Source organism: Accipiter gentilis, chromosome 7 (assembly GCF_929443795.1).
Source record: "Accipiter gentilis chromosome 7, bAccGen1.1, whole genome shotgun sequence".
Lineage (NCBI taxonomy): Eukaryota > Metazoa > Chordata > Aves > Accipitriformes > Accipitridae > Astur > Astur gentilis.
The window spans coordinates 5,868,987-5,891,186 of NC_064886.1; the positions used below are offsets into that span (position 1 = coordinate 5,868,987).

General features: G+C 38.9%; 1 protein-coding gene across 5 annotated transcripts in view; it reads right to left on the reverse strand.

Annotated features, from left to right (window-relative positions):
• Positions 1-330: 330 nt before the first annotated feature.
• The window catches only part of CABIN1 (calcineurin binding protein 1), a 121,125-nt gene continuing 99,255 nt past the window's right edge, over positions 331-22,200 (reverse strand). For 4 of the 5 annotated variants that reach the window (XM_049804401.1, XM_049804397.1, XM_049804399.1 and 1 more), the window contains exons 35-38: positions 15,939-16,230; positions 4,249-4,413; positions 2,215-2,441; positions 331-1,718 (exon numbers count right to left, since the gene is read on the reverse strand). In XM_049804401.1, the coding sequence (XP_049660358.1) occupies positions 1,575-1,718; positions 2,215-2,441; positions 4,249-4,413; positions 15,939-16,230 (828 nt within the window). In that variant the 3' untranslated portion in view covers positions 331-1,574. Of the gene's footprint in view, positions 1,719-2,214; positions 2,442-4,248; positions 4,414-4,442; positions 5,965-15,938; positions 16,231-22,200 lie in introns of those variants that run through there. The other variant, XM_049804400.1, reaches the window with a different exon arrangement.

The following is a 22,200-nucleotide window of genomic DNA, read 5'->3' on the forward strand; positions in this document are numbered from 1 at the left end:
TCCCATTCACCATGTGTTGTCTTCCCCCTTACGTTGTTCATCAGCATTCAAAGATACTCACATAGGTGAAAAAGAATTCAGAGCACGTCTCAATGGGGAAGTCAACCTTTTGCAGGCAGTCTTGGCAACACTGGCTGACTCGGGTTCCAGGTCACACAAGACCAAACCCATCCGAAGAGGTCTGGCAGTCTTCAGAAAAGGAAGAGGCTTCCCACCACCCCGCTTCCTCTACCGCTTTCTTATCCAAGAAATAAAAGGAAGGGAGGAGCAATATTTTTTCCAGAACCATGGTACCTTGCCCTCTCAGATGAACAGAGACAACAGTACGTTTCAACTTTATTAGAAAAAACCCAAATGTTTATACAAAGCTCTGCATTTTACAGAAAACCACCTCCCCCAAACACAAAGAAATCTGACATTGCAAGCTGTATGCATTTTCTTTTTTCATATACATACATATATATATGTACATACACATATATATATGTGTGTGGGCGCACGCATGTGTATATATAGTGTGTGACGTATTTTTTTTGCATGGTTTGCATTCATTATTTTACAAAGTTAACATTCAGTAGAAAAAAAAGGATCTTTGTTACCATTATTTTCTCATATAAATAACTGTGAGCAGTCCCTCTGCAGATAGATAAAAAACACCTTTTCGTGTCGTTCTGTAAAAAACAGACATTACTGAAATGGTATTGAAATCTTTCACATTTTTTCAATACCACCATAAAAATATCATCTAGCCCCCAATTCAAAATGCTTGTCCAAGGCATTAGAAGAGAAAGGACTGTAAGACAATTCTGGAAAGATCAGTTCTTTAAGCCATCATTCAGGTAGATAATTTTTGCTGGACCTCATACATTGGTGTGAAATGAGCACAAACAGGAGGCCAAGCTCTCTGCCTGGAAAAGCTGGTTCTTTGCCTATTGTCACCGAGTCAAATTCCAACGAAGCACCCAGCAGTGCCAAGGAGCTGACAGACTCTCTCAGCTCACCCTTCTCAGCTCACAACAAAGCCATAGACTTTCTTGATGCAATTAAGACCTCTACCAGCTCAGCAAATTTCTCCTACTCCATTCACCTTAAAAGGACCTGTTGCACTAATCGTGGCATGGCTAGACAGACATTAGGTTGTTGAATTACTCAGAGAAAAACTTAACTAGTAGGGAAAATGCAAAAATACAACTAAAAGGAAGAAAATGCTATAGAAAAGAGCTACTGGAGTGACTTCCAAGGCTCTGGTTTGAAGAAGCAGGAACAGTAGAGAGATATGAATTGCAGCTCAAAACATCCTTGTATTTACTGAAGTTAAAGGTGACAGTGTGGTCCAAATTAATTAACTGCCTGGTAAACAATCATTCTTTCCGTCAAGCACCATGATGGGGAGAATGGCGAAGATTTTGAAGGCAATACAAGCGGTAGCAGTGGTAACAAAGGTAATGAAAGTGAAGAACACAATGATGCCAATTAAATGGAGAGTAATGCCAACGAAGATGTTTCAACTGCCAGAGACGCTGGCAACAAGAAGAATGGTTATATGGTTGGTGCTGATGATGGCCAGAATTCATTCATATGTCCATGTAGTCATCATCTTCATCAGTATCACTTTCCAGTGAGGACTCCTGGCTTGAGGTCTCTAAGATTTCCAAAGCTGGCTGACAAAGGCTCTCCTTCTTTACATTCGCTGCAGACTGAGCAGACAAAATAGCAGACTGATCCCAAAAAGAGAGAGAAAGAATATATTGCTAAATAGTCAGGATAAACCCATGATCACATGGATAAAAGCCAACTGGTTGCTATTCCTTCACATTCAACAGCTCTCTTACTTCCATAAAAGATATGGCATCCTAACATGAAACAACATAACATTTACCAGTAGGCTTCCCCACAATATTCTGGTAGCTTTCACTAACCTAAGAATTGCAATGGCTGCATTAGGTCCCTCACCCGTTTTTGTAATTCTTTCCAATTCCCTCAGAAAACAGATAAGGACTAAGATAGCTATGATTTCACCCATGGCCAGTATTTCACCAGTCCTTAAAAACTGGCTCCTGCTGATAACAGCTAGCATCTTCTTCCACTACTTATATGATCTCTGGTTATGAACTGGGGACAGGAACTGTTGCTCTTTTCATACAAGTACTTTATTGAGGAGAGAATTAAGATGAAAAACAATAATCTAAAAAATTACTGTTGCCCTTTTATTACCTTTAATTTTTGCTTGGTCTCTTCTGAAATGCTGCCCTTTGGAGAAAGGAGGGTGGGAGTGGGTGGAGTGACAGTGATCTCAGGTGGAAATTTGGTGACAGATGAAGGTATGAAAAGCTTTGGCATGTTGGGCAGAATGCGAGTTTTTACTCGGGTGCCATCTGTCTTGTTCTGCTGACTTCCCAAAGTCTGTGAACTGGAGCTGAGTTCAGGCTTGGAACTGGAGGCTAAACAGAAAATAGTAAGAAAAAACATGTTAGGAAGCTACCTAGGATTTCAGATGTCAAAGAAGAGGGAACAGTTCATTGTTAAGACATATGGCTGGCTCAAAAGGCCTTTCTTCAAGCCTTGCTTTAATCAAGGCTCAGAAACAGAAGAAAGGGCCTCAAGATTCTCTAATGACAACTGGAAACCAGTAATAATTTAAAAAAATCTTACCAGACAGCAGAAACTCAATCTGACCAAGCATGAGAAGTGGAAGTGTAGCACTGACCCATCTATATCTAGTTAGAAGGTTACTACAAATTTTCCTACTTGTTGTTTCAGATGCAATCATCTTATCTTTGCATTCTCTAACTGCCTCTCCATTCCGTAATGCAACAAATAAAGCTACTTAGCTTCACTTATGAGTCTTAATTTCCTCCACCATAGTGCTACCTCTTTAATTATTGAGATAGCAACTCCTCAAGAATTTGAGAAAAATATGTGGGAACACCCATCAAAATTTCCTCATTACTCTCTTCAAATCCTGCCATAAAAACCTCCTTGGTGTGCTCATGCCACTGTCTCCCACACTAGTTAGCATTATTTCCACATACTTCCCAAGTGTCTCAGTTTGTGGTCTTTACAATACAAACTTGCTCAGACAGGGCTCATCTCAAGAAGTAAAGAGGGATCCCGCCCCTCCCTAGGCATAATCACATTACAAATAATATATACACAACAATAACCAGTAGAAGACAATGCTTTCACATTAAAAACTGAGAATTTGTTAAAAGATTTCTTGGTTTCTTACTAATAATGCTGCTTCATATGGAGTCAAAACTAGGGTTTTTTTAAGTTATATGAATGAAAACACCAGAGTCTAATCTCAGACTGATAATAATGACAGGTGTTCATATACATTTTTTCAGATTCAGTCTTGTCAAATCTATCTCTTGCCGATTTCTGGAACTGACATGGCCACTTAAACACAGCAAAATAAAATGCCAGCTTCCTGATGCTACCCTGAAAAACAACCAGCAGTAGAACTAACTACTAAAGGGATGTAAAATTGAATTGTATGTTCTCAGCTGTACACAAGAATGTAAGAACTGCCACAACAGATGAGCCACAGCTTTCCATCAAGGTCAGTGACCCGTCTCTGGGCAGCCAATCATTTCAGACTACAGTACCAGAAATGATGCAGTCATCAGATGCAGAATACTCTACCTCTCACAAATAAGGAAAAACGAGATACCCCAAACATGAATATCTAGATTATGCCCATCTGAAATACCAAGTTTTACATTTTTCAATTAAAACACCAACTCCTACATCTCTTGGGAAAGGGGCAGAGGAGGGATAGAAAGCATTAACTGCTGTAATGCTGGTTTTTATGTTTACTCAGACTGAGTCAGGTTTTGTGAAAAATTGTCTCCTTCTGCTAAATATTGCAATAGTGTAATCCAAAGCGTTGCCATATTGCCCCGTGCAAGATTTCAATTAAAAGAAAAATTCTGCTTTAAAGGATGCACAAACTATATAGCATGATAGCCTGGTACCGGGAGGTTTTTATTTATTTGGCTTTCCTGCCGTGGTATTTAGCATGTGAGTCATGCACCAAAAAGAATAACCATTAAGGGACGACAAGGCACTTTCCCAGGAAGCTGGGACATGGCCAGGAATGCCTCTAAACTCTGGAATACTTGACTGGAAGGCAGGCAGAGAAACTGAGGAATATGAATCACAACTATCCAATCAAGCAATCCCCACAGACTGATCCACAGCTAACCACCCGTTTACAGAATTCTTTGAAGCATAGAAAGCTCATACCTTGGGTACAAACATGTCCCGAATTTGTGCTGGTCACTGATTCCACTTGCCAGCAAACAGGTTCTGGCGATGGTGCAACAGTAGCCATTTTCATCTGCTGACAAAGCCGTGACTCCTGTTGCTGAAATCCAAGCCCCTCCAAAGGCACTTCAAGCTCTTCTTCCTCTTTAGTAATGAAATATAATTCACAGATTAAGAAACATCCTGATGTCTCTCCTAAGCCTCAATCCTTTTGCTGTCCAACCAACACATAGAAATTTTTTTTTAACCCTTGCTCTAATTTCTAAACCATAACATGACTGAATGAAATTAAATACTGGCAAGCTAAGATGGCAACACCAGCTTTTTCATACTTGGTACCATCAATTCAAACTCTTAAGAAAAAGTAAATGTCATTAAAAAAGCGAAAGAAAAAAATCTTGTTTATGACATTTTGTTATCTCTGCACATCTGCAAGAAAAACACATGCAACTGACCATTCTCTTTTGGAGATGTGAGGGTTGAAACACCTGCCACACATGCAGAGCAAAATCCATCACCCTTAATGATGAGCCAGCTGTGATCAGTGGGTGCCTCTCTGATCTGCAACCACACGTACAGGCTACGCTGAAGTGCAGCTTACTGGTAAGTAAGATTAATTACTGGGAACATCCAGTAACAGGGCCAAATCTGTTTTTTATTAAACCAATATCAAGTTATACTAAATGCCCACTTTTCACTGGTATGTCCACGGTACCTCTATAAATACATTAGTCTAAAATTCCCACCTTCTGTTATTCCAGAACTTGGGATGCTTGTAACTCAGAATCCACATATGTGTGTGTACAATCTCTTTATTACGTACAAGCTGTATCTGCTTTTAAACTAATGCAGTGTTAAACCAGTTTTCTTACACACTGAGCTGCATATTGTACAGAACAGGAGTAATTTCCACTGAACTACTGAGAGCTACTGGTGCCCTTTCTGGGAAGGGCAGACTGAAACTGCAGCAAGCCTTTCAAGGCTATGGACACACAAACAAGCTCTTATTCTCCGATAAAAATGAAGATACCCTTCAAAAACAATGGGCTGTCTAGTCTAATTTGAACCACCTTATATTTACACAGGCTAAGGTGTGCACAAGTAGCTATCACAGACCAGCAGATGCAACGTATATTCAGTCTAACTTGCTCTGAAATTCTTTGTATGTCCATGCTCTAAATTAATTTAGGATTTTGACAGTGTGATGTCTTAAAAAGGAATATATATTTCAGCTTTTTTTCATTGGAAAAATACTCCCACCCCCTCAAGTGTTGAAAACACTTCTCCATCTTCATCAGTGTAGATAAGAACTTGGAATTTACCATGGTAATATTCTCCTGTACAAGAGTTCCCCTTGCAGAAAATGCTTGAGACAACATTACAGCTTGACAGCTTGGTAAAAGTCAGATCAATGCAGTCTGAAAGATGCAACTTTTTAAATGAATCAGATTTTCTAGGGTTCTTGAATAATTTGTACAAAAAAAGGCTTACCAAAGCAGGCTGTAAGTTCTTTCATCCACTAATTTTCATTGGTAAAGAAAAGAACCCATCATCTAAACTTGTAGCTGATAGCCAATATAAGCCTTAGGATAAATGAGTTTGCTTGTAGAGAATTCTCCAATAGTTCCCAAAAAGGAAAGGTCACGCACTACAGCAAAAATCACAGGCAGCTTCTGTTCTGTGATGTTCCACTCACTATCAAGCACAAAATGGAAAGGTCTAATGCAGAAGAATGTAGTTCTCATTCTCAGCACTCTCTTGCACATTTCTCTATGGATACTTCAAAATACAGCATTGGAAATAGGAAAACAATACTTGCATCTATACATGTATTGTATTAATAGACCAAATCAGCTTAAAAACAACACAGAAGGAAGTACTTAACTACAGGAATCTTGACTAGGAAAATCATAATTCCTTGTTTCCCTGTTTAAGAAGCAGAGGATAGCTGAAGAATCATTTTGTGTATCTGCCTGCCCTTTATACCAGATACATGTATGATTTAACAACATGCTGACAAAGTGCAAGAGACTGTATGAAGAAGAATCAGCCCTAATGTGGCCTGAAGCCAATATACACATATCCCATTACACTGCTAGCGTCTGACGATAAACTGTAGTCTAAACCCAGAAGACTCCCACACTGAAATGGCTACAAGACACTTGATCAAAAGATAGGAAGAAACATTACATCAACATTTGAGGAAAAGCAAGATGAAAACGATGATTTCAGAAGATCACCCTACAAGACAGCTAAGAAGTCAACTCCTTTTTAATTTACTCCAACACTCCAGAATCACAGTCTTAAGTATCTAGGGTAAGTACTAACAGAATCTTTCTTATCCACTTACTAATCAAGAATACAAAACATTAATAAATTTAGCAGATACAATACTATATACGAATAAACTGCAAATCCTACAACCTCAACTATACTGCTAACTGAGAACAGTTTTGTATATACTCGACTGCTAAATTACATTAGGGACTTATTAGTTCACCATTCAGAATAAGAGCTCTGATTTGCATTATTGTTTAATGACAAAACTCTACCTCTTATGCTGATTACAATCCTTGTTTAATTATAAGATATATCATTGCTTAAGATTTGCTGTGCTTTATTTTAACTAAAATATGCCCCACTGACAAAAGCTCTTTTGAGCAGCCTATTTCTAGGATGATGCTACAAACACTGGTATCAGTCTATGTTCTTTTATGAGCAATCAGCATACTCATATGCATCTCCATCTTCCATGTCATATTTGTTTTTGTTAAGTTTTGAAGATCCAGTTTTATAGTGTAGTAAAATTAGATTTAATTTGAATAAAATTATGTGTCAGCCCTTTTTCATGTAGAAGTGAATGGAAATGAAAGGGCAGGAGTCTGGCACATTAAGCATGTTATTTCTATCACTGCACTTCTGGAAACAACACTTGTTAATATTCCATTAGGCTGCGTCTTTCAGTACATGAGAAATCAAGAACCGCTGTCTGTTAATCGATCCCTTGCTGTCAGAGGTGTTAAATACATAGTGACTGAATTCTATCCCCTGACTGGGTCATACAATATATTCTTTTAGGACTGTGCAATTTTAATTTTTTTTATTTTTTTTTTTTTTGTAACAGTCACTTGAGTGCCATTATTTCTAAGTTGAAAATAAAGTTAGTAAATATAATATTTTTAAGAATTCTTGAAAATGACAAGAATTGTTTGTTTCAGGTGTATATATCATATTTATAATTTAATATAGTGCACAGATATTTACATCTTTTTTCATTACAGACAAAAAGGGCAAAAGAGAGAAGGATAATCAAGAAGAAACACACAGTTGGATCCCCTATTATTTGTCTAAAACAGATTTCTGAAGAGAATGTCTTGATATTTGTCTTGTGGAAGGTGCTGTTATAGCCCTGAACATGATGTCCTAGTTTTTCTAATAAAAACTTTCCCCAGGGAGGTAAAGACTCCACTAACTCACGAGCCACAATATTCTGCACAAGTGCAAGAGCACAAGAACATAAGTACAGCACATTCTGAAGGTGTTCAGAAGCTCAGCTTTAATATCAGTTAACAAATCTTTTGGTAATACCCAGTACTTGTACTGTCCTGGCAGGTTCTCAAACGTTAGCTCTACAAACCCAGTTTAAAATAAAATCAGTTTCTGAAGACATCATATGCAATAGTCACTTCTCTCCAGGCTGAAGACGGGACAGGTACTGTACTCTGGAGATCCATTTAGCACTCTCACCCCACAACACAACACACAAAAATTAAGCGCATAGAAAAACCCACAGCTTTGCAATGCAAATTATTATTTATATTGAAAAGTTCATCTCCAATCGAACTGAATTACAAGTATTTTTTTTTAGCCTCCCCTTTCCCAACAACTGTCTAAATACATATAAAAGAGTATACACATAGAAAGAGGGACATCATACCTTTCAACATCTCCCTGCTTTAGTGAGGAAGAAACAAGCTGAAAACAATTCAATGCAACAACCTACTCCAGCTTTCCTCTCCAACCTCTTTCCACTTGTTGCCAGGGTAACCAGTGTTTGCAGATGCCTATAGCGGGCGCCTGGGTTCATGACTTCATCACAGTTAATATTCTCGCTCTCGGTCTCTCTTTATACAGAGGATACACTATATACATATATCCACACACTATAAACATACAGATTATACAACTCCTGCAACCGGTTTTGTACTGAGACAATTTACTTTGCTATTCTGATGTGTATAAACTCAAAAATAACACCGTAAAAAATATTCACTTGGCAATTTGCAGATGTGGAGAAAGTTTAAAAGCAGTAGTACTGTAACCAGTAAACAGCTGCTCTGGTTTCTCTGCACTGCACTGTACACTTAATCATTTGATTTCATCAGGCTGTCAGGTATGAGAGACATTAACATTACAGTGTTATAAAACATTTTATGTGGAATTTCAAAAAATCCTTTAGTCATGCACTAAGCCTACTTCATGACAACTGAAAGACAAGCCCAGAAAATGTGACTAGCACCTGGAAAAAAACGTTTTCCAGTTTCTGACGGAAGCAGTTTGAAGTATTATAGCACAGATATGTTAAAGGATACAAGCAACTTACAGTGCATGCACAAAACATCATCTCATTATAGGAAAAAGGAAGGAGCTGAGCTTTGAACTCCAGGACAGCATACTAACATGATTTCAAAAGCAAATGCTTGGAGAAATGAACAGACAACAGCCTCAAGTGATTAAATAAAGCACTTCCACCACTTGCCTTCATCCCTCTGCAAAACACCTTCCCCAGCAGTTCTGTGTGTCAAGACAAAACGCCTGAAAATACATTACTATGATTTAGCAAGTCTGTACTACCCTGCCTTCCAACCACTTCAGAAAGAGTAAGGACTGAATCCCGTGTGCCTACAGACACTAGGAAATACTTGTTTTACTAGTCCCAGTAACAACTGGTTTACTTTGTATTTTAATGGCCACCCACAGCACATGCAATTGTTCACAGAACTGACTGTTACTCCTTTACCATACAAGGTAGGCTTTTTTTTTTTCATGGTGATGGAAATGGGTCTGATCCTTTGCTCCCTGGCACAATGGAGTAAGTATCTTACCACATTTCCAAAGAACAGTGCTAATGTGAAAACAATTACTTTTCTGTATTCCATCTGCCTCACCCTCCAGCGTGCTGGGAATTAATACAGTTTTTTTCCCCATACAGCAGTTGCAAAGGCCATGGAAAGCTTGAATTTGAAGAAGCTCAGAGTTTCCTCATATACTGTCCTACCAAGTCAATGGAAAGACTGCACTGGAACACAGGTTAGTTCAGCTGAACACAGTTTGGTTAAGGATGCTGACTTACAGAAATAATGAAGGCATCAGCCCTCAAACTGTATCTGCCATGAGGTACTACACCACGGCAGGCAGTGAGACTACTTGGTTCACCACAGGATGCAGTAGGTATACTTGGCAGCCTTTCCTTACACATTTTCTTTCTCTAAATTCATTCCAAATACCCTGCCATGAAATTTATTTCTAAAAAACCAACACTAAGTCATAGCTGTAGAAATAAGTATTTGACTTGAAATGCCACATTCAGGAAATTACATTCAAAGCTGACATACAAAGCCATGTGTTAAAAATTAAGCGTCAGGGTAATTTTGGAGGCGAAAAGCTGCAGAACACAAGTTCTATTGCCCCCCGAAATGCAAAAAATTCAAGCAGTCTGGTGAACAGAAGTTCGCACTGTAATAGCACGGCATACTGCTATATTTATCGCTAGGGTCCTGAACAGAGAGTCTACTGTACAATTATATGAGACATACCCCAAAATGCTTCCTAATGTTGAGGTCAGCTGTCACAGCACAACATTAATGTGATTAAAACTTAGAACAGGTGGCTGCTCTGAAAGTGCTTCCTAGAAATAGTCCCTGGCCCAGTCTAATGGCAGAGATAGTGGAGTTCCCATGTCCAAAAACACCTCCTGCCACTACCAAGTTTCCTAGAGGTGCAGAAAGCTGGCATCCATGTTGGTAAAGAAAAGCCCTGAAGTTCAATACTAACTTTCTCTCTCTCTTTTTCAAACAAAACAAAACAGGACAAAATAAAACTTCAATTAAAGAAACGCGTACGGGCGTAGATCAAAAAGACAACAGTTTGATGTTCAACTATATGAGCTTTCAAATGGCATTATAAAAATACAGCTAATTGATATTTGTGTGTTAATATCTGACTCAGCAAGCACGCATCATCTGGAGAGCATCATAGTAGTACCTGTGGATAGTTAACAGTCACTCATTTGTGGTCTACGGCTTCTGAATTTTATGTACTTGTTATCTAATGAAAGCCGTAAAGCCTTTCACGCTCTGTATTTCATCTTTCTTTGGCCTGACAGCCAGCTAAGCACAATGCAAATCAGCAAAAGCAGCTGTTAGAAAAAATCTCTTAAAAGAATATAATGACACCCCACAATTTTCTACAAAGTTTGTAAGTAATGTAATACCTATGCAGTAGGCTTACAACTAGATCTCTCTCCAGTCTTCATTTGTGCAGGAATATATGTAAATTTTATGCTGCTGGCAGTAATCTAAAACCAGTGAAACTGAAACATATTGGAACAATATAGTATCATTACCATGTTCTTTTACAAAAGGTCTCCAGAAAATGTGTTCCATTAGTGTAATATATCCATAGATCAGTGACTCCCCAGGATTTTCAGGGGGGATGGAAGGGTGCAGGGGTTAGAAAGCCTCTTGGACCACAAACCTGCCCAGACCGCACCAAACCCCTGGCTACGTACCATCACCTCACAGGCCACAGCTGGGAAGCTGCTGCTCCTGTCCTATTTGTTCTTACTGATCTAACACGGGTACATAAAGACGATGACGGTTTTAATTTCAAAGGATTTTCTGCACAGCATTGGATTGAATAAGTAAAACTTTAAAAATTTGAAGAGCAAAGATCAGAAATAGGCATTTAAGTGTACTCAAAAAAATCTTCTGGAATGCATTTGTTGCGATAGCAAAGCAAACCAGCGTAATTCCAAAGGGAAGAGGAAAAGACATGACTGACTGGTACTGTCTAGGCACTAGGCAAAGAGGAATTAAGAGTCATTCACAAACAGGAAACCTCCTGCTGACATTCAGCAGTGAAGTTGTTTTCAGAGTGCACCCATTGTGAAAAAGAAAAAGCTTCATGAAAAGCAAGGATCAGACAAGGGGAAGTGAGAATGCCAATGCCAAGGAGACTGAAGCAGCAAGAGATCAGAGAGAGCAAACGCAGAGCTAGCTGAAGGCAGCCTGGTTGATTTCTATTAGCGACCTGGCAGTCACTAACAGGTGGATAGGAGCTTCTACCCTAGGATGGTACAAAAGACATGGGGTTACAAGTATTTAACAAAGAGTTTTTAAAGCCTTGGAGGAATTCAGCCTTGGGAACTGAGGAAGACAGCTGCCGAAAACCAGGATAAGTCAACGCAGGAAACAAAGGAGAAAGTAATGAAAGGAAGTTGCATACAAGTGACACAAGAAAATGGAGTACAAGAACATGTGCATTTAAGAGAGGATCCTCATATGCCAGGCAACTACAATACGAAGAAGGTTCACATGAGGCCACAGGTCCTTGGCCAGCCTAACCTTTTCTGTGTTTCAGCTTTTTTGGAGCCATCTGTTGAGAACAACTCTGTGCTCTAAAGCACGATTTTGAATTCAGCAGAAAAAAACAAGGTAAGACACTGATTGCAATTGAATGTTACTACTTCCAGTCATTTAAGAAGTACCTGAAAGTTTGAATTGAAATCCATAGTTAAAATAAGGTATGGCCAACAGGGCCATTGTTTTGTGTAAGCAGAAGGTTTTCTGTGCATTGAATTACAGGCTCTTAAAATCCATGTTTTGTCTTTAGAAATTTAGGACAAGCAAACTCAGAAGACACCGAGATCAGTATGTGGCTAAACTCCATTCAAGATGACAACCTAGAATCCCTATTATTTCACTCAGATAGAAACAGGTATTGTGAATGTCCACTGATGTCTGGATATCCAGAAACCATAAGAAATCAAGGTGAACCCTTGTGGCATGCACTGTTCTAATACAAAGACAGATGCTACGAATGCAAAATTATAGAGTTGACATTCTTTGCAGTATTTCTCTCCTCCTCACGTAAATTGCCTCAGTCTTCTGAGAACTCAGTATCAACCTAAGGTCATTTATCTGTTGTTAAAATAAACTAAGCCACAGACTTCTTGGAAAAGATGCTCTTTACACCTTAAAGTACTCTTATGACTGTGACGCCCAGTTAAAAGCCTACAGGATGAACCACCATATTACATCATTACCAAATTCTTAGGACTTAACACTTCAAACCCCTCTTTCTTTTGAACATCCGTCTTTTAGGGAGTCTGCTGCTGCCTACACACACATAAACAATTTAACTTCATTGCTCACTATTGCAATAGTGCTACTTACCTTTCCACACAGCTGTCCTCACTTCCATTTACTTCTTGTACTTCTAAAAGTTCTACAGGTTGACATACATTGACACCTCTACTTGCCCTGTTATGCCTAGACAACAAACATCTGAAATTATAGCAGGATATTCATGTGGCTTATTGAGGGCAACTTCCCTGCACAATACAGAAAGAATCGTCTTCCTTAGCTCTCAAAGTTTGGACAGCTACATCATGACTCTGGTTTTATATTGAAATGCTCGGGCCTTAAATGGACAAAAATTTAATGTGTGTGTGGGGAAGTGTTACCCCTCTACTCTGATTTTATATTCCAATTTGGTAAATAGCTAGCTATAAGCAAAACACATAACTTTAAATCAAGTATAAAAACCTTCTTTCGGTATCAAAACTCAGATGTGAATGTTTTCCTGTTCACCCCTTACAAGAATCATTATTAGAATAAGGATAATGAAGAAGAAAATGTCACGATTTTTCAGCAATTTAGAACAGTATAATACTGGAACAGCGTGACAGGCTGCAGAGGGTTTATCTTAATTGTCCTATTTTAGTTTCCCCACAGAAAATTTTAGGCTGAGCCACAAAGGCCAATAGTCCCATGTACATTTATGCCTAAATGTAGGAAGCTCCTGTGCTGAAACTACTGCTATCATTGCTTTGCTGCTGGACTTCATCACACTGTATTCTGTACCAGTTAGTCATGTACTAGACAAAATCTCACTAAAATATTTACAAAAGAAATGAGTGGCATAGCATCAACACTGCTTGGAAAGCCATTCCTTTTTCTGGCTGAAGTCACAGAAAACAATAGCAGCTAATACTCTCCGATGTGGAATACTTTCACATGAACAGACAGGTACAGGAGGTGACAAGAAAGAAAAAAGATGAAAACAGATTACTCTAAAAATGGGAGGAGTTTTTACAGAAACAGAGCTAACGGAAGGCAGATGAAAAAGGGTTGTAACAGAATTATTTTAGAGGAGGTGGATGCAGAGATAGGAGAATTAAAAAGAAAAGCAGAAGAAAGGACACAGCAGTAATTGGTATGTGTCTCAGCTAGAGAAATGACCTGTCAGGTAGGTCTGAGAGCCAGAAAGCCAGATACAATGCATGCATTCAGCACTGGAATAAGAGCTCTGCAGAGAGAGCCTCTTGATCTTCAGACACTGTTTCAGGGGTGTAGTTCTGGCAGCTAATCCTTCCATCTCCCTCAACCAAGATGATGTATAGAAAGCACGAAAGAAGAATAATATGTAACTTTACAACCTTAACAAAGCCTAGGAAGTCAAAAGATTAAAATAAATGTTCCAGTCACTGCAATGTGGCCTGCGAAATTGCAGAGAGGAAAGCACCTCAGAAATGCTTGTGAGTTTTGTTTGAAAACCAAAAGAATGCAGGGGTTCTTAGCTGCATTGTCATTCCTACCAGTCTCCTTAGTAAGCGTACAGCAACTTTACAGAGGATTCTTTTTTTTTCTCCCCTGTTGTCTAGGCACAAACCCGAATTACTCCCTGTTGAACAAGCCTGCCAAGATATCTTATGACACCATGCAACTCCATTCCTTAGTTTCATAAGGACAATAACAAACGTCATTTACACATTGACTAAGCCATTTCTTCCTTATCACTCCCCTTTCCTTTCTTCCCCTCCCAAGACAATCTCTTCCTGGATTTGTGAAAAAGGAAAATTAGATGATTATAATGCAACTGCTAATATTGGATGTTAAATTTCAGTTTCGTCCTGTACTCAGAGATTAGCAAATTGGGAAAACTGATTTCTCCCTAATTTGTTCTTCATTGCTGACAAATTCAGAAGATGATGTGCATTCGGATGCTAAGGATGATTACATATGGAAAGAAATTAAATAACAAAAGTATAAACATAAAAATTTCAGAACATCACAATAACAGATTAACAAAACATCCAGACTAGATCAGTCTACTCATTATTAATATTATGCATGATTAAGTCTCACAAATCCAGGCACTATTTCCACTGTATCCTCACCTGTCACTTTCCACAATAACTGTTATGTATATGGTTCATTCATAACTTTACCTGGGCTCCTATGAATTTGTCTATGGCATTTTGTGAGCATGTTAGAGCCCAAGCTTGTGAACAGATGGAGTGAGCACAAGCAGCAGCAGACGCTTTTTCAGAAAGTGTTCTTGCTAAGGTTGCAAGAAAGTGCAGGCTATGGCAGGTGCTCTGCCACCTTAACATGCACAGTATCCCACAAATAAGCACAACCATCTCTTTTGGGCATTCGAGGCAAGTCTGAAATAGGGTCTAATCTTACTTAATTCCCCAAAGTGGAGCAGTACTGCCCTGCACAGTGATTTTGACTACTGCTAACAAGCCAGCCTGCCATGACAGCAGTAGAGACAGAGACAGCAGTAAAAAAAACCCAACCAGCATTCTCATTTAATTCTTTCCTCATCTAGACAAACTGTATAGGACCGAGTACATAACACAGTCCTAAAATCACACAATCGTGCTATAGAATAACATTTGTTGTGTTTGTGTTTCTTCAATCCTTTTCTGTACTCTAACCTTGCACGTAAACATACTAAGGCTATAAATAATGTATTTCCAACATTCCAGTCCTGCCAGATGCTTCTTTTCTCAAATGTGAAAAGTAACAGTGATAATACACTAACATTATGAACCATGTAGAAGCTTGGAATTTTCACGGTGTTATGTATCTCCACACACATATACAGGGAAGTGATAGCTATGCATCTAACTATGTTAATCAGGCACTTGTAAGTCAGCTGTAGGCTGTCCACCAGTTTATTTCAATTGCAATAATTTCTAACTTTTTTAAAGATTTAAGGTATTTTAAAGAACTAGATCCTCACCTCTTTGAAGAAAATAAAACAAATGGGGACGGGAGGGGGAGGTTATGCTACTAGACTTAAATTCTCTATTTAAAACATATGACTATTTTTAAGCCGCTATTCCATGATTTCACATGCAAGTTACATAGACAGTGGTCACTCTTTTAATCTACCCTAGTAAGTAAAATACATATTAATTGTGTAGATGTGCCCAATTCAGGACCAAGACAAAAATCTCTGTTTGTGTAGCCTTTTTGAATGTGGTCTAGTGATCATAATATGGGACAGAAGCAGAACTCGGGCACTGACTCACCATGTGGCCTCAGCAAACCATTTAGAGAGGGCCAAACCATTGTTGTCTCTCTGAGACTTACCACGTGTAAGATCACTCATGCTGGGAGCAGTCTCTACATTTTGACTCCGGAGATGCTCAGTGTCCCTGTGTGACTCCTGGGATGGAGGTACTGAAGATGCTGAGGAAGAGGAGGAGGAAGAGGAAGAGGCGGGTTTGGATTTGGAATGCAAATCATTCAGTCTCAGGAGATTTTCAGGAGTCACAGTGTCTGGATTCACTGGGGTAGGATGCAGTGTGGCTGGTGTAACTGGGAAGAAGCTCTCTCTGTTGTCCTTTGTATGCTTTGGGGTTGTGGGTGTTTCTCCTGTGGACTACATAAAACAAAAAAGGGCAGGCAGAGAAAGTGAGAAAATACGTGCCAGTAATTCTGCATATGCTACCTGCTTCAGTGACAACTGCAAGCAGTACAACTTTTTGTAGACAGAAAACACTCTCGCTCAATTGAATATAAAACCAGTCACTATTATAAAGAAATCTTTCTCCTTTACGGATTATTTTTCTGTCTATTTATCAAACTAACACTTGGTCATTTATTCACATTCACATTTACAATGCTTTATTTAATAAATCCCTCACAACGTAATATACTTTCCTGAACTCTGTTTTTAAGCACGAATTACAAACTCCCATGAACAGAAACACATTTCTTTCATTTAAAAATATGTTGACAAACCCTTGACCTGAACAAACAGACCTGCAGTGCTTTAAGGGAATTTGCAAATTCTTAAAAGAAATTATTTTTAATGAACGATATGAGGAAAAAAAGAAGAAGGCATAAAAACTTATTTCTTGCAAAGTGATCAGCCTAACCCCAAATCATAAATTCCCAGTAACTGCAGAACTGAGTAACATTGGTGTCCAACTTGGAACAATGCTCTGGAAGATTTGGTGCCTTTGCAGTGGCATCAAAAGCGATGCTCTTCTCCAAAGCCAGAGCTAAGAATTCAATGCAGTGTCACTGATTATATAGACAGAAGGTAGAAGGGTGACATAAATTTACCAAAGAAGGGAATGAAAGTACCCATAAAACAAGTATCTTCCCTGTAGTTTTTATCAGCAACCAAATAAAGTATTCTTGCCTGTCATGCTCTTTACAGTCTTCATTTAATGGATACTTACTGGACCGTAAAAGATACAGTTGAATGGAATCCTCAATTGTTTAATTGTCTGTCTCATACCTCTGCCTCGAATGAAAAATCATTTTAAACACGGTGATAAGAGTATGAGTGTTTGAAATAGAAATACGGAGTTCTGGTGTCAAATGTAAAATCAAATTGGGCCCTAATGTCCTAGATGACCAAAGATTTATTACAATGCCAGAAGAGTCAGCAGAATTTCACTGAGAGAACAGAGTAAGTTTCAGCTGCAGAAAATACATACTTAAAATGCAGAGGTGGAAAGCACACAAGTACTTTTTTTTTTTCCTTAATAATTGGTGGAATGTATTTTTGAAGTTCCTGAACTTGATTAATCAACCTCTAAAAAGCATACGATTAAAACCTGCCAGATTCCATCTGCACACAAAAAATAAAATATAGCAGCTATAGTCACAACAATTACCATATTGGATCAAAAAAGGTCTCTTCTGCCTCTGAAAGCAACACACTTCTGACTTTTAAAGCATTGGTTCCAGAACTAAAGGTCTCAAGACACAGAAATGGGATCACACAAACCTGAGGGAAATTAAGCTGCAGAAGAAAGCCTTAAGCCAGAAGTGAGATCACTAGAGGAAATGTTTTCAGCCGTGATTTAGAGGGAAAACCCTTCACACCCATGCACTTCATTAACTTACATAATACATTATGTAGAACCTGACGTTTCTGTGCTTGTATTGTATCCAAAATTTTCTCAGCAGAAATACACGAAGGTACTACTAGTTAGGTACATATTTGTTAAAAATATATCTGCATCTCAGACTATAATTCTATAAAAATGCACAGCTATTTCCAGAGACAGAAAGAGGACATTTGGAAAGGAACTCAGCAATATTTGGATAGTACTCAGAAGAAAAATGATTAGTGAGAGAAGGGGCACAACGTCACGGAGTAATTCCTGCTGGAACGGACCTTCAGAGGTCTCTAGTCCAACTCTGTGCTCAAAGCAGAGCTGACTTCAAAGTTAGATGAGCTTACTGAGGGCCCATGTCCAGCCCAGTTCCAAATACCGCCAAGGATGGAGATTCCGTAACTCCTCTGGGCCCCTGTTCTAGTGCTTTACTACCTTCACAGTGAATATTTTTTCCTATCACTTCATCCAGATTTCTCTTGTTGCAACTTTATATAGTGCCTCTCATCTGTTTTCTTCCTCTCTGGTGAAGACAGCAATTCCATACCCCCACCCTCCATTAGTCTTCTCTTCTCCAGGATGAAGCAAGCCAGCTCGCTCTGACTTCACTGCCATAAGGGCACACCGTTGACCTGTGTTCAACCTCTTGTCCAGGGCTCCAAATCCTTTTTGGGAGAGCTGTTCTCCAGCCAGTTATGGTGCACAGGGGTCATTCTGGCCCAGGTGCAGGACTTTGAATTTCTCTCTGTTGAACCTCCAGGTAGTTCCTGTCAATGCAATCCTCCAGTCTACTGAAGTTCCTTTGAACGGTAGGTAGCCCTGCTCTCCAGCATACCGGTGTCACTCAAAGAGTTCACTCCAACCCATCATCCAAGGCATCAGAAAGGATGATGCCCTGGTGTAAGTCTAAGGAATGCCACTGGGAACTGGCTGCCAGGTAGAATCCCAGTGGTAGGCCAACACGCATTTAACTAGGCAATGGAGGCAGTGACAAACATTGAAAAGGCCATCTTGTAAGTTGTAGATGATCCAGCACATAGAAAAGGTTGAGACTGAAGCAAACCTTATTGGTGTACGTAGATAGAACCAAATTCATATTTTATTTCTCTCAAAATGAAGATGATGTATCAGGGACAAGAAATACACGTAAGTTTTTATTTTGAATTGGTTCCTCCAGGTTAAGATGTGGTTTGGGCAGAATAACTTTTTTTGCAGAGAATCAACCTGCCTCATAAAGAGAGTAACATTTTATTTGCACAAAAGAATAAAGCTGAAACTAACGTGATGTTTCTGTCTCAGTATAATCATGACTAAAAATTCTAATGTGTAATCAAAAAGTGCAGCCTTGTACCAAAGAATGGCAACCAAAGATTTATGGCTTTAAAAGGAATCTTCCAGATGTGACCTGGTGAAGAGTTGTCTAAAGCTTCTGTAAATAGACAGGTTCTTTTCAACCCAATGAAACAGAGCCCTTGAGAGGAGGAAAAAAACCCTACCTGCTCAATGACTTCCTTCTCTCGGAAGAGGGGGTGGGGGTGGAAGAAAAAGGAAGAGAAAGCGATCTTTAAAATAAGAGTCAAAGTGTTAAACACACCCTTGGCTACTGTGTATTCTGCAACTTGCATGGCCCTAAGAAAAGGGATTGAAACCTGCTTTGTATGTTTTTACTGGACCCTGAAACTGAAGACCACCCAAAAGCTGTAAGCAGAAAGCTAAGACAAGCACCACAATGAGGCATATGTTCCTTTCTTTTAAGAGATTTTGAATTTAGTATAGGGGCAAGAATTCCAGTGCCTCTGATCACTAAGTGATGCTACTCACAAAACCCAGGTCAGGGCAATGTCACTAACTATACTACTCAAGACATATGGGGCCACATTTCATCAGCCTGCAGGTGACTGCCTCCAGGAAAACACAAGACTTTGTAACACTGCATCTGAGAAATAAACCCAGAAAAACTCATTACAGGAAGTCTTGGATTTCCCAGAAGCACTTTATGTTCATCTAGTTCTACTGCTATACCAGTACTAAAGCATAATAAAGATTATTTTCCACAAACATACAGTAGGAAACTGAGGAATGGTGACAATCCTTTACCAGTGTTTTATGTGGTTTCTCATTAGGTGTTTTTTTTCTAGTTTTTGCTTTGTTGTGGCACTAAGTAAAAACTACAGAAATACTCCTTCCCCCTCTCCAAACCACCTCACTGTGCTGAGCGTCTGTTACCACCACCGCATTTGAAATACAGCAGCTTTATTACAAAGTGGCTTTAGTCACCAAGAGGAAAGGGATCTTTTCTTACATTGATGAGGATGCTACTTACAGAAGAAGTGCATATAACTGAAATAAGAATAAAACTCTTTTATCTGCCTTCTTCCTATCTTTCATTGTAATCGCAGGTTCATTTTGTCAAGATCAGACTTCCCTCTGGATTTTTAAAAACAAGATGAGGTACTGAAGAGTATGCAGTACTACTTCTGTCTTGACTACTATACTATCAAAGTGGATGTAAGAAACATTTAAGGCTTATTAATATCCAAATGGCGTCATAGGCGGTGAGAATAATAATCCATTACTTCCATAAGTATCCACTATCTTATTTGCTTTTCTTTAAAATACTTAGCAAAAACATTCTTTGTTATGAAGTCTGTATAAAGCTGAAATCTAAATGAATAATGAGCATGCATGTTTGTGTGAACTGTGACTATTTCTGACTTATAAAACCTTGAATATTTCAGCATACGCCTCTTCTCGGAGAGTTCATTCAGCTTCACAGAGATTATGGACAAACCCTTCCCATGTTGAAAGCTGATGAAAGTAAAGAAAATGCAGGAAAGCCAGCACTGGGACAGCCTTCCACCGAGAAAAGTAGCAGCAAAAGTACAGAATTTTTTCAGGGATGTTAGTGGAAAAAACAGCTCCCTATAGTTTCCCAGTGAGGCACTTCAGTAGTGAGACAACAGCGGTGGCAAAAAGAAATTCAGCATTAAGATAAAACATGAGAAAAATTTTACTTCCTAGACTAGCTGCAAAGTCATAAACCAGACAACCTGACCAATGGTTTATTTTTACCATACTTACTGTTGTTTTCAAAACACATTTTGATAAACAAACAAATCTTACAGGAACCTTACTGACAATACTTCTGGAATGGCTCACTGCTCCAGGCCTGTGGGAAAAATTAACGATCAAATGTTCCATAGAACGGGAAAGCGACAGTCTTCCCAACAGAAGTTTCCTAATGAAAGATGCTGGCACTGCAACCATTACGTAACATTTTCTTGGGTTTTGGTTTTGTTTTTTTTTTTAATTATTCCCATGTCTGAGTTTAGCACCCTAATGGGACTGAACTCAGAATCCACCTAACAAAAAGGTGCATCTTTTTAAAAGAATACCAGCACATCACCACAAAGCCTGGAAGCTGTCACACAAACTGGCTAAACAATATGCTGGCCACATTCCACAAATACCACTCCAACTTCTGTTCAACATTGTGTTTTAATTAACCTATGCCTATTCATATTTTTTTCTCAATCGCTCTGCAGCAATATTTGAAAGAAATGTCCTTTGGAAGTTTTCTTCAAGGTACATTAGAACTAGCAGTAATATTCATGATCCAGATTCTAAAGAACCTTGTATTTCCTAAGATTACAGTTTTATTTCCCAAGATTAAAGTTTTATATACAGAAAATAATGAAGGTTTATATACGTATGACTGAACTGCACTCTAGCCTAACAAAATCCTCCATTTACCCAAATGCAATGCAGGGGCTTCATGTCCTGCTCTACACAAGCAGCCATATTCCAGCAATGCTTCCATACACAAAAACATCATTATTGGATCAACAGAGATAAGGTAGTAGGATGAAAAACACTGATAGACAAAGTAAAAGATAAAAAGTGACTTTTCTTTCCTTCATGTTCACTTAATGATTGCTTTCTGCAGGAGACAGAAGGAGGAGAGCTGTTAATTATATCAAGAATACACCTCCAGGATAGAGTGAGAGGGGGATGCCATGGCAACTGGCAAATGCAACAGTGAAGAAAATGGTCACCCTTTGGTAGGAGTGAGACCATGAAAGAGCTCGTCCTTTTGTCCCCCCTATCCGCACCTCCTCCTTCCCCCTCCTTTCTTGTCATCTTTGCTGCATTAATAAAGCATACCGACAACTCAGGAAAAACAACTTTTTCTGTAAGCAGCCTCTGACGTCTTGATGTGCAGGAAGAAAAGATGAAAATTAGCAGCATGTGGGTGGAACAAAAAGGGGGGGAAAACACGAGGCAGAACTAGAGATGATTATTTTATAATTATTTAATATTTTACTTATCTCCTCCCAACCTCAGCAAAGTGCCTTTATAGAAGGCTTTTAGCTGTTTCTTGAAGAGAACAGCTTGGTGGTTTGTTGTTTTGTGGTTGTTGGGTTTTTTTAAAGCGAGAATTTGAGAAGAAAATGCTCTAGACATTCAAGGCAGTTCAAACAAGTCGCTCACAAGTT